The sequence below is a fragment of the Micropterus dolomieu genome, linkage group LG23 (genome assembly GCF_021292245.1).
Source record: "Micropterus dolomieu isolate WLL.071019.BEF.003 ecotype Adirondacks linkage group LG23, ASM2129224v1, whole genome shotgun sequence".
NCBI lineage: Eukaryota > Metazoa > Chordata > Actinopteri > Centrarchiformes > Centrarchidae > Micropterus > Micropterus dolomieu.
The window spans coordinates 13,250,464-13,264,528 of NC_060172.1; the positions used below are offsets into that span (position 1 = coordinate 13,250,464).

The 14,065-nt window shown below is 39.9% G+C and overlaps 1 protein-coding gene across 1 annotated transcript in view; it reads right to left on the minus strand.

Annotated features, from left to right (window-relative positions):
• Nucleotides 1-558: 558 nt before the first annotated feature.
• jade2 (jade family PHD finger 2) overlaps nt 559-14,065 on the minus strand; it is a 124,542-nt gene continuing 111,035 nt past the window's right edge. Inside the window, exons 8-10 of the mRNA XM_046039587.1 lie at nt 8,468-8,584; nt 1,817-2,317; nt 559-777 (exon numbers count right to left, since the gene is read on the minus strand). Of these exons, the coding sequence (XP_045895543.1) occupies nt 559-777; nt 1,817-2,317; nt 8,468-8,584 (837 nt within the window). The remainder of the gene's footprint in view (nt 778-1,816; nt 2,318-8,467; nt 8,585-14,065) is intronic.

Genomic DNA, 14,065 nt, shown 5'->3' on the forward strand with positions numbered 1-14,065 from the left:
TATTCCCAAATCTACCCAGACTTTTTCAGAAACATCTAGTTGGTAACACTGCACCTCCCACACTATTCTACTAGAGAGGTACCTTTCCACATCCCAAGAGACACAATATGCTATTTCTGTGCTCTGGGTCACCTGAGACTAAGTTTGAAGTCTGTCTGTCTCAAAGCTAGAAGCAAAAGAACCAATACACACCTGATGAATTCATCAAGAAAACTCGAGGTTTGAGAAAAATTCCTTGAGGTCTGCTGATTTCACTGTGCTGACTGGTTTTCGCATATGGTGAATAAATTGTCCCATTGAACAAAGATCAGAGAAAAAAGCAAATGAATTCTGTGTGATGGGTGATTTTCACTTAAATTTTCAACAGTGGGCTATCATTCAATCACTCATTATGTCATTCAGCCATTTCATCATGCTTTCATCCTTCAGGCTATTCATTTATTTAACATTAATATTCATGGAAGCAAAAATCCACTTCATATAATACTGTCAGTGATCTTTTTAATTAACATTCTGAAAAATGTAAATTACCCCTTAAATATCAGCAACACTGCGGGATCAAGCACTGAGACTGCATATAACTGTACACACACACACACATCTCCAACTCACCCTCTCCAGGTCTTGTCGGAGATGTGTGAAGAGTTTGAGGCGTCTGTAGAGGACATCCTGCTCCTGCTGGGCCAGGTTGTCCACCTCGTCCCTCTTTAAGGTCACCAGAGGTCGATTAAAGTTGCCCTTCCTCTTCAACTTCCAGAACTGATATAAGAAGTCCACCTTTGAAGAAGAAACAAAATATTCCCACTTTTTATTATTATGTTCTCATGATGTCAGTTGATTGAGACATCAATTGCCTCAAGAAACAGCAAGGAAAATCTAACAATAATAAAAATTGAATGGGTAAGTGCAGCCTTGCGATATTATCACTTTGCTGAAAATCAGTGAATTCACTGAAGATCTGGATTTATTATTTATCACTCACAACAATATACTTCTACTACACTTGCATATTTTAAACTGAGAAAAAATGCACTTAAAAACTGTTTTGAATGTACAAACTTCAGTAATAACATTTACTCCAGTTGTAGCCTTCCATTATAGTAACAAAAAAAAGCTCTTGCCTGAAGCTACAACCATGTTCGGAAAACTGAGACCAGTTAATTACGCCGAGTTCTTAACAAAGGAGTGATTTATCAGACAGTTTACCTGTGAACAGGGAGCACTTTATTTGATGCACGAGTCAGCACTCTGAATGCAACTCATCAATACCACATCTGATTAAAATTAATTAATTGCGGAAGCCAAACTCTTCATCTCGACGATGTATGATTAACTGTGCATTCGAAATACTTGGTAAAGATCAGAATAATGTTGTGCAGGAAAATGGAGTGACCTTATCACGTTTTTTTATATCATGGACGAAAAGTTCTTAAATTGCTCCATAGATATTGTGATATTGTGATTCATCAAACCAGACAGTGTTTGCTTGTATTTAGTTGTCCAGTGTCCAGTTGTCCAATCACAAGCTTTTTGTTCTTAGTAGACAGAAATGGAACTTTCCATCTACTTCACAGTTAACGGTTTGTCCTGAGACGCCATGCTGTATGTCACAGAGAGCTGTTTTCACCCTGTCTGTCAATCCCGTCTGCAGGCTTGATACTTGTGCTTTATTTATACCTGACTCACTGTCTGGAGGAGTCCGTTATTTTTGGTACACATGGAGGTGTAACTACTACAATAAATGACAAGTGTGTGGTATATTTTTTTCTATTTTATATCACAAATCATACTGTTTCAGTTCCATGACTTAACGTACCTGGGAGATGGGCAGTGCCAGGTTTTCGGCCACCTCGCTGGGATCCACCAGTCGGTAAAACTCATCCTCAAGCTCCTGGAGTTTCTGTTTCCTCTGGCTCACCTTCTCTCTCTCCAGTTGTTCCCGCTCAGCTCGCTCTGATGCAGACACGGGAACTGGGTACAATACCGACCTCTGCTCCGGGTCACTGCTGCTGTTTGGCTGGTGCTGCTGGTCCGGCCGGAGCTCAGAACTGACACCCGCAGTGGCACAGTCAGGTCTGGCGGCGGCGGCGTGTACTCCGCTGGTGGTGGAAGTGTTGGTGTGACTGCAGTTGCTCACACTAGTCAAACCGGAGGTGCTGTTGATGGTTGTACTACTGTTGCTGGCGGTGCAGCTGTGCTCCAGGCAGAAGGACTTGAAGCGCACCTCGTCGTTCTCTGCCAGGATGGTCCTCATCTCCAGGCCGTGGTCGAAAGCGCAAGTCACATGGAAGGCCACGATACAGGAGGGCATGGAGCACTGGGAGGGGAAAAGAGAGAGGACATACAGTTAAGGGCAGAGATAGAGTAAGAGAACTAAAAGGGAAGGTGGTATAGTAAGACAAGGTATGAGGGAAGAGAAAGAAGTAGTGAGTGATGTAGGAAGCTAAAGAAAAAATTCAGGAATTACAGAAGGAGATATAAAAGTTAGACTGGAAAGTAAAACAGTGAAAGGGAAATCCTATTTGAGTGTTACTTCTGTCTCTGGGTTCATTAAAAACAAAACAGATTGAAATGCTTGGTGGAAAAGAAACTTAACGCTGCATCACACATCCACGTAAACACAAACATTTTTTTCTTCAATTTGTCACATTGTCACAACTATTTGTTTTAAAGTGTCATTTTCGCTCCATTTCTTGTGCCATCATGGTTCTAATAGAAGTGCAGCAAGGCAGAACAACAAGCCAAGTCACAACAAGTGAAAACAAACACAGTTCCCCCATTTCTGCTGACATTTCGGTAACTTGGGATGTGTGTTACTGTGTGTGTTACTGTGTGTGTGTGTGTGTGTGTGTGTGTGTGTGTTTTCTTAGCGCTATCCATTACAGGTCATACTAAGAGGCGTCCTCCCGCTGAGTCCCTCCAGGCATGGTGTGATTGTGCCTGTGTGAGCCCTTGCGGCTATGTGTTGTTGTCGCTATGTGCATGTACATTTGTAAATGTGCGTGTGCAGGTCGATGCTTGTACTTTTCAGAGGAGTTCGGTATTCAGCAGGATGCTGACTCTCTTCTCTGGGTTGTTTATGACTCTATCCTACTGACTGAACTGTGCCGGAAACAACTTGTGTCTACCTTTTTCACAGACAACCTTTTCCTTTCCTGGACCAACTGCTTTCAGCAAAAGTTACATTTTTAAAAGTTTAATATTAAAAGCAAAATACACAGCAGCATTTTTAAACAGTAAAACCCACTGTACAAATAATGGTTAAGAGAGGCAAACCTTATTTAACACATAAAAATAGTATTTATTTGTTGCTGTGAAAGAAACCATTTCCTATTAAAAGGATAGTCCTTATGAAGAGTGTTTGACTGGTACCGGGCTTCAGAACATTCCCTGATGTGGTTTATATGATGAGCATATAAAGGCTATTACTATCTATTTTTGTAGTAATTACCTTGAACTCAGGCTGGTCTGCGCTACATTTGTTCTCATCACTCCCTGTCACACTCCCCAACAACAATGTACTTGAAATATGTGTGAGGCTGTAACCTGGGTGCTGCTGAGAGGTCTATATGTGTTCTTTGTTAATGTGGAGGAACTACAAAAAATGTTTAGTTTCTATGTTGCCCTCTGTCATGTGCCATCTTTTCCCTGTCACTCCTCCTGAGCTAACAACAGGGGTGAGGGAGGTATGTTTGTGGCAGCTCCATATCATGCTGTATTTGCTAAACCATGCCCACTTTTAAGCACTCCAATCAAATATTCTGTTTCATACAGTAAGAAGTCATAATACAAGTGCAGTGTTATTCTCTTCTCATTTGTTCCTTTTATAGCTGAAACTTGATGTCTCACTAATCTCATCTGACATCAACTCTTCTACAGAGGTTTAAAATATATTTAAATGAGAAAAACTGCCATCAATCCACTAAATCACTGACTAAACAAAGTGAGTGATGGAGGAGCAGAAGGCGTGATCAGATAATGACATAACTGCTATGTATGAAAAACCACTATAGATACATCAAGTGGAGTTACAGTCGAAGGTCTACACTGTAGAGCCATTTTTATTACCAATATACCCAAATGCCAGAGTGAGCCCGCTGCAGCTGCTATCACTTATTTGGTGTCAAAAGGCAAAAGGTTGAACACAGCGTGGAGCCGGCTAGATGTGTTGTTTGGTACGGGCCGAGTCATCACAAAAAGTACTCATCTGGCCTTTTCAAATGCACCTGCTCAGTTCTGGCAGAGATTCATTAATAATGTTTTTATCACTGCTCACACTGACTCAACAGCATGCTAGTTTGACTGTTTAGTTATTACCAACCCTTTGCATGAGTTAACCAGAAAAAAAAGAACGATCTGGGCCCGTATTCATCAAATTGGTAAAAGTGATATTTTGTAAGTATGAGGAATAAGTTATATTTCCTCTAATGTACCAACAACAAACCTTCCTCCCCGCTTCAGTTTGGTTGTCTTTTGTTCCAAGTTCAGGAACTTAAATCACACGTCACTGTCAGTAGGAATAAGTCACCTAATAAATGTGACTTATTCCTCACAATAAGCAAAAACATCTTTTACTCCTAGGTTGGCACTTCAAAGCATTTGTAAGTGTGATTCTTAAAATTTTTATAAATATGGGCCCTGGCATGTTTCTGACAAGACAAGAAATCCTCAACATTAACATTCTTGATTGCCATTAGTTTTCCTACACTGCTAAATTACGGTATTTGATTATTTTATCATAATTATACAGTTTTACAGTTTTGTCTTAAGACAAATACAATACCATTACACTAGTACTTTTCACATTCATCTGTTCAGCAATCCTAGTTAATTAAGAGGTGGCCACTGGACAGAGGATAGCAGCAATTTAAAATAAATCTAATCTTAAAAATTTTATCTACTCCAAATATCTTGTTTGGCAAAATTTGAGAACTCAAACTGGCATGCTTTGGTGTGAGACATTCATCATAAATATACAGGCCTACCTTTTCATTTATAATATTAAGTGAAGAAATCCAGTTGAAATCATGGATTTTAAGACTTGACAGCACAGCTTCAGTATATCACACGCCCATCTCATAGTTTCCCTGAAGATGTGTTGATCCTTGGATGGAGAGACAGACTGACACCTGAAGAATATTGATGATATGTGCTGCAATATTTTATTTATTAATTTTCAAAAGCTTTGATTTTCCTCAAATCCACAAGCATTCAAAGATTTTCATGCCCAGTGGAATCCACGCTTACTTAGACTATCTCAATTTTCATTTGAAAACTTTTTTTTTTGCCCTCAGACATTGATTTGTCTGAATTTTAGCCTTTCATGTGTTGTCCTACACAGTGTAGGCCTACACTAAAAACAGTGTCACAACAGTGCTATAGTCTCAGCTAAATCTAGGCTAAGCTAACTCTTAGGGGAAAGCAGAAACCATTAATGTAAAGATCGGACTCCTTATCTTTCGGTTTTTATTTCCTGTCTTTACGGTTGTTAAAATCATCTGTCTGAGAGTATTACATAGGTATTTTCATCTTGTTGCAGCTTCTTACTGAAGCTATATCATGGTTACACTTTGTAAAATATTTAAACCCATGAAAGCATGTTTTTAAGGCTGCACCATTTCATCAAATGGAAATATGTCTTCTATATGTATAGTGCTTAATTTTTACACATTTTCTCCCAAAATTCAGCCTTTATATTTATTATTTATCTTTGGAAAGTTTGTTTCTGTATGTTTGAACTATATTTGGCAGCACAAACTGAGTTTGTAACCTAAAAACTGACCCACCGGTGGGCCAGTGCTTGTTAAAAGGCAGTCTTGATTCATTTTCAGAACATTTTCCAACTTATTCTGCTGACATGTTTTTGCTGTACCATTTGTAATGTAATGCTGCTCCTATAGCATGGCTACAGGTATTTTAATCGAAAGGACTGCCATGTTCCTCTGAAATCTGTGAAGAAAACAAACTAACCATGAAGCAGAAAGACTCCCTATTACAGAGGAGTGTTGTTCACGGACTGACCGTCTTTAACAAATAGAGTACAGGCTTGACTAGCTGACCTTTCCAGTGCACCTTCCTTTAATAAAGCACTAATTAAGAGCCTCGTTAAACTTGGATAACTTGCCAATTACTACAGTGAGTCATTAAATACAAATATTTAGGTCTGAACACTCTGAGGCACCTGACTATCATTATGGGAGGAACTGTCAGCACATGAAAAGAGACACAGCAAGGTATCATTACATGAACGAAAGCATGTTATCATCAAATTACCAAAAGATGAAATGACCAAAGACTTAAGGTATCTTAGAGCAACGTGGCTTACACTGTCAAAAGTGGTCTAGAAGGTAGGAACTCCGATCTGGTCTGACCTACTCTTAGGGATGGGTATCGCTACTCGATACTTTTAAAAGGTACCGGCCGCAACAGCCCAGTATCGAGTACAATCGAAACGTCTCCATTCAAACCAGTACTTCAATCGATACTTTTTGTAACCAGATTGTGGCAAAAATTACTATCTGTATGGTTTTGCTTGCAGCTAAATACGCAAACACCACACTAAAAGAAAGAGAAGAGCACGCCTTTTTTTCCTTATGCGCCTTCACCATTAACCGTATAAAAAAGGCCTGCACGTGCCAAGTCCATGGGTGATTTTAACAGTCGCTCACCTTCGGCTGCGGTCTCAGGCATAATCGTCACTTATGCAAGTTTATCACCACAAACTTGGCTTTTCATTGGTTTCATCTTCTGGTATCATTTAACACTTCTATGTAAATTTTTATTTGCTATTCACATCACTTGTCACTGAATAAAATAGATCACCTTGCTTGTCCATAACAACAATAAAAATAATAATACTACCAATCATCTACTATGGCTTCAACAGGTGGCATTTTATGAAAGGTATCGAATGAAGTACTCAATTGGTATCGGTATCACTTTAAGGGTACTGGATTTGGTACTGGTATCGTACAATTTTAAACAATCCCCAACGATACCTACTCTACATTAAAAACACATTGAAAATAGCAACAACACATACATGTACTGTAAGTTGTCTTCTAAAGATGCATAAGAGCGATAACGATAATGCTCCTTATATTTGATCTACAATGAGGGAAATGCTTGAGATGTAAAGTGTGCTCAAAAACCTCAGGTGGCCTAAATGACAGCCCACAGCAAGTATAAAATTTTTATTCTCTTACAGACTCTCATGTGCTTAAACTTTTAAAGATAGAAAACTGATTGTTATCTCATACTTTCTCCTACATTAAAGCCTACACAGGACTCATGCCGCTCATGGTGCTGTGTAGCACTGCATCTCTGCCTTCTGTGTGAAGTAACAGCTGATCAGTGAGAGTGTTTGTACAGCCGCCTGCCTCCAGCCAGGGAAACAGGAGAGAGAGAGAGACTCTCACTGAGAGTGATTTTGACTCGAGGACTCCCTGTTAATCTACTGCATCAAAACTGTAATACCCCAACCGCTGCACAAACAAGCATCACACACACAGACACACATTCACGCACATTTACATCCAGCACACATTTATATACACAGTACGTATTCACACACATATGGAGTGTAGGGCTTTAGGAATCTAGTTCACCTTGGGGATACTGAATGGTCCGCAGGCTAATAGCTATAAAGTGGGTTAGTGTTAGCGTGTCAGCGGGGGTTTCGTTTACGAACTCAGAAGCATGTTAAAGAGGTGCCGGGTTCAAACTGATCCACCCAAGCCCAGCGGGAGGCTAAGAAGTACGATGATCTGTGTTGTTGAGACATTTCTGTGTGTGTGTGTATGTGCTGAGTTTATACTGCATATATGTTTTATGCTGCTTTGCTGTGATTATGTGTGTATTTAGGTATACTATTTTGTGTGGGTGTGCCTGTAAGGCTTTATGTCAGAAAGCACATCTGTTTGTAAAGCTGAGTGGGTTTAAACTTGGGTTCGAAAGTTGAATGTTAACATTGAATTTCACAAACAATAAAAACAAAATTGTTTTGATCCCAATGCCACCTCCAGATGATGTACAGCATGCATGCAGATGGCATGAGGGTTGGGTTAGTGAGAAGACGAAGAAGAATAGGAGGAGGAGAGGAAGAGGAGGAGTGAAATGAACACTGTATATGTACAGAAACAAATAATGTGATTATTACACTCCTTCGCCACAGAAGGAAAATCTGAAAATATCAAGATTTAGAAAAAATCTTTATAAACTATTAAAATGATAATCCAACAAGCAGCGGGAGGTTTACCCTCAGGTCTTAACCTAGCTTAACGTTATTGTTAAAGTGGTAATGAAGAGCGGGCATCTAAATTTGTTTTATTAGTGTTCAGATAAGATTTTGGGCATGTTTAAAAAAAGACAAAAACTTAATTCATAACAGAACTTGAGTGGAAGTTTAAGCATTGCAAATTTTAAGACACTGACATCACTTTATAACATAAGATGCAGTGATACGTACCTGTATGCAGGTTCCTGTGTGTTCTCGACACAGGCTGCAAGACAGAGCCCAGCGGCTGGCGGGGATGTGGGACACCTTGGTAATGGGCTCCATCTTCTCTGGACAGCCTATACTCACCTACAGGGAACACATAACAGGTAGAAATACATACATCAAATAATCAGCATCAACTAATCTAAAATGTTTATATACAGCACACTGTTTTGCACGTACAATTATGACTGTGGGCAAGTGAAGATGATGTGAAGTGCAAAATGGAGGAAAAGAGAGAAAATAGCAAGGGACAAAGAAGAGACAGGCCAGAATGACAGAAAATATCCAAAGTATGGGATCTTTTCAAGCAAAAAAAACCCCAACAACTCTCTACAGTGCGTCTACTGTAAAATGGAACAAGCCTACCGCAACAGCACAACGACAATGTTTCAGCATCTGAGCAGAAAGCTTCCAGTCTACGCATCCAAGCAGCGAACCCGGAACAAATTAATGTTAACATTAGTATTAAACATAAATCATGATTGCTTGTTGAAATGAAGGCTAGCAAACGTAAGGCACAATTCTTAGTTGTAAATTTATAACTGTGTGTTTGTTGTTATTGTTGTCTGGCTGGTTAGTCTGTGACTTCGGGTTGTATCGATTACTAAAATAATCGATAGCTGCAGCCCTACATCTATAAAGTTTTAGTGTTGAAATTATTAATTTGACTAATTTCTTAAGCAAAATACCAAATACATTCTGGTTCCAGCTTTTCAAATATGATGATATTTTTCTCGGTTTTGGATCAAAACTGACTAAATTTCAACTGAATATCGGTGGCTGGTGGTCGGATAAAAGAAGCAATGTGAAGACGTCTTCTTGGCTCTGAGAAACGTGAGACGGGTATGTTCACCATTTTGTAAGCGATTAAGTAAATAAATAAAATTAAAAGTGGGAGTTGTAATGCCTCATAGCACATTTATTTAATTATAGATATGTCACAATTAACAGCTGGAAAACATGCTGTGATCTTTTTATTTCGCACAAAATCTTTCATTTGATAAAACAATCCGCCAAATCTTCCACTGAATAATGATAATCAACTTGCATGTAGCTTGAATGACAATTTCAAAATCTCCCAAATTTCAAAGCCAAGATGTCGAATTAGACGGTCTGTCTTTGGACCCAGAGTAGGGACACCTGTGCTCCTTGGAAAATCATTATTGTAAAGCACAGTGTGACTCACTCTCTCTGAGCGGTCTATTCAGAGCGGCTTTGGCCCTAAAACTTGCTCCACCAAATACAACCACAAAGTCATTGACCTGTGCCAACCAGCCATGCAGAATAGAGTGGAGAGCACTCATCACCAAAGTGCCATTTCTTCCTTCCTTCCTCTGCTGCCTATTTCTTTCCAAGAACCATTCCACCTCTTTCACATTAACTTATTCTCATATTTGCGGTATAGTCCTCCTTCCTTGTCCTTCATGCTTGCGTTAACAAGCCGACAACTGATTTCCACAGGTCGTGCCCCTCCCTCTCTTCAACCACTTGTCCTTCTATCTGATTTTCTTTTCCTCCTCTCATCTGCTTATCCACAGAACGAGCCCACTGCCTCGGTTCTTTCTGTTATTATTGATGTCTTTTGTAGAGCACACCCAATCGGAGTAGAGGTCAATTTTCACTCCATTGAGGATGTCAATAGAATGTGTGATTCAGACAATGATGCCACAGCGGTCACCGTCAATGTTAGCTTCTTTTACACAGCTGATGTGCGGACCGATCGATTGCAAATAGGATTTCCAGTTTTTGAATGCTGTAGTTAAGTTCCTGGCAATCCCGATGCCCACACATACAGCACATACTGTGTGCAGGTGTGCACACTCTCACAGACACACACACAGAAACACTCAGATAGGTTGCACTTCACACAAATCCTCCACCTTCCTCTCTTTTGTTGGTTTGTCAATATCCAAAATACAGAAACGTTAGGGCTTTAGCTTTCTATGCGTGTGTATGTGTGTGTGTGTGTGTGTGTGTGTGTGTGTGTGTATAATCACATGCAGGCCTTTAATATGCTCATTCCCCAATGAGAATATTCTAGCCCCAATTACTTCACATTTCAAAGCCTGTAGATGGAAAACTGACAAAATTTGAAATCACTTCAGTGGAAATGTGTGGAAATCACAGTGTTAAATGAAAAAGCATTTTAAAGGAGGGGATCCAGTATGTGTGTGTTTGTGCGTGTGTGTATGTGTGCGCGGTGAAAAGCCCCTTAAAGAGAGACCTCTCTCTGGGGGTTGAAGGCAGAGGGCAGAAGGCAGCTACACACAGCACTGCAGGGGGGCTGTATCGTTTGAAGGCTGGGTGGTGTGTTCACACACACAAACATGGGCACACACGAACACAAACACACACATACACACAAAAATGTTCCAATCCAGCACACTCTATGAATGAGACTCTCACACACAGAGCCTCTTTTCTGGAAGTTTCCACTATCATATTCAGTAGAAATTGTGATGTGTGTGTTGTGTTTATTTGTGTAGACGTCTGCTATTAACACCTCTTTAGCTCATGTAAGCACACACAACTGGGCCTTTGCAAGGGCACGCGCACAAACGCACATACATGCAAATTATCCCCCCCCCCCACGATAGGAAGAGAAAACAAAAGCGAACGGAGCAACGAAAACAATTAGCCCAATCAAGGGTGACAGAAGGCAATTAGAAGTAAAAGGTTTGAGCTGCCAAAAGCTACTCTATTACTGAGAAATCTGCTGGTGGAGTGTGTTGTTGAATAGGCTGAAGACACATGACTGACTCTTTTAACAGTTTAAAGGTGTGTGCAAGGCGTGAAGCAACATCCGTCCCTGAACCTCCAAAATAAGCGGCTGCTTTTTGTCCATTTGAAGCTTTCAGATGAAACATTTTCAAAACGTATAATCAAGACACATCAAGTCCAAATGAGTGGCTGCATGGGCTACACGCTAAAGCTGACGATAAATCGTATTTTCATTGTCATCGTGATATGAAAATGCGCCATAAAAGACATTGCAATAGAGTGCTTGAAAAGCAATGAATAAGAAAAATCATTTTATTTGGGGATGGGTACTGAGAAGAGATAACGTAGTATTTATTATCACGTTGCAGCCTCTGCCCTGCTCTCTGTGTTGGGGCTGAGTTCCTCTAAACACACACGGAGTGAAATCGGCTAATAAGCACACTTCAGTATTGTGTGTTCAATTATCCAAAGTCATATCGTCATCACAATATCGAACAATGTTACTGCACATCGCAGATTTTCCTCATATACTACAAGCTTGGCAAACAGGTTCCTTGAGAATCAATCGACATTTATCTACAGACTGTTGTGAATGAGGTCTTGACTGAAGAAGCTACATGAAGTATTTTAAGCATTTACTGTAAAGAAGGAAACAAAAAAATGATATTTTCATAATGTAGGCCACACTTCCCGTAAACCCTGCTGTTTCTGATTTTTTCAAGTCCACTCATATGCCATGTGGACACTGAAAGAGTTATGGGTCACAGTAATCATCCCTCCTCTCCATACTGACTGTGGAGCAATAACTTCATTGAGGGACTACAATGTAAGAAATGGGCAACTAAATTCACAGTCCTTGCCCTGTGCAGGAATGTATTCATAAATTCAGGTCAAGCTAATATGAGAGTTGGGGTTAACAAAATAAAGTGGCTATTTTCCATCAGTGGAACCTAGGCACAAATGTCAGGACAAAGATAGTCAACTTGATTTAGCTAAGTCAGACTGGTGAAGCCTCATATTAGCTTTGACTGAAGTGTGTAGAGAAGGTATTGTTTCAGTCAGTATAGAGAGTAGGGATGCTTACAGTGACTCATTGCTCCTTTAATGTACATATAGAGTTGTATTAAGATAGACTTCCAAAAATACCAAATCTGCTTTGTTCCATGAAGCAAAATTTTAAAATGCTAAATTGAACCTAGAGGCTAAAAACATAAACTGCACCATAGACTCAACTAGGAAGTGCAAATCCTCTCTGCAGTGGGTTCCTCTGTATACCTTCGTAATAGTAATGGCAACAATTGTATGTGGTAATTATTTATATTGAATCTCGTCAATTATAAAGTTGAACATTTTTTAATCTTACATATGTTTAAATTTTAAATACAATAACTCCTTCATCAGTTGTTGCTATTCACTGAACTTTAATGGCCACGCAACCACCATCAGTGGAATTAGTTTTTCTTTCCAGCATGGAAAAAAACACTCTGAACGTTGGGCCGTCATATTTTCTTCATCCTCTTTTCTACTGGACAAAAGTAAAATCATCTGACCCCTTAAGAAATGAAACTGTCTAATGAAAACATGTTTGGACCGATATAATAAACAGTAACTAAATTGTTAAGATAAACAGCCACTGTGGCGACTGACAGTACATCTATTTCCTATTAACACCCAAATAAATTGAATCCATTACACGCAAGAGGTACAAGACAGTATATTTGGACTTATGTTTATATGCGTACAGAATGTTTGCCAAACTTAATGGAGATTTTCTTTCACTTTTTAACCTTATAAAGATTCAAGAAAAGCTGAAGTGTAAGCGTATTGTTTTCAGAGATGGATGTAGTGTCGTTTGGGTTGAGGATGAGAAAAAGTGCAGTCAAAGCACAAGTGCAGGAGTCAAAGTAATCACCATGTGGGTCTTCGTCAAAACATGTAAAAACACCACACTGTCTTTCATGGTGTGGACACCTCGTCCAATGACACCTTGTTTACATACTTGTTTTAAACACCACACACATACAGTAGTGCTCCAAACTCTCTTTGCCTTTTCGTGTTTATGTAGTTGCTGACTCCACTGAGCTAAAGTAGGATAGATGGATTTTTACACAAATTTTGACAATGACTACAGCTGTATATACTCATGCAAATATAAACAACAACCACTCACTGTCTAGAGCCACTTTGCACCAATATGTGTGACTGGGATCATCAACAAAACACACCCAGGTGCAACCACAGCTAACTGATCACTTTGAATCTACTGATGTGCCTGCAGGCCTATCTTTGATTGGAAGAATCAAGTCTGGAACCAATTATACATCATGGAGAAATGAGTATATTAAGCACAAGAACACTCCGAGGTTGACTGAGGGCATGCATGACAAAAAAGGAAACTGGAACTCTTATCTATATCAGACTGTATTTGGATCTTTTGGCCATTTCAAACCCTGTCTCTCCTTCGGTCTTACCTCAGGGATCCATAAGGCACAGCTGACGTGGACCCACTTGGTTCCACTGCGGGTGGGCTTGAGGGCCCCCCCTCTCTTAGGGCAAAGCAGACATTTGGGCTGGACGCCCAGAGCGCAGGTCCGACACAGCCAGTTCCCCTGGGGTACCTTCAGGATGCCATAACACGCCTGCAACAGGGATAAAAAGAACGACAAGTTAGGATGATGTGAAGAAGTCAGACAAAGAGAGACAATGTTATAAAGTCAAAGCAATAACTTGGGGCATTTTGGGAATTTTCAGAAAGCCTGGGTCTGCCTGAAAGGTTTTGTACAGATCAACAAACAAGACAAAAAATGTTAATTAGTGAGCCAGGCTAGTTGCTTCCCCCTGCTT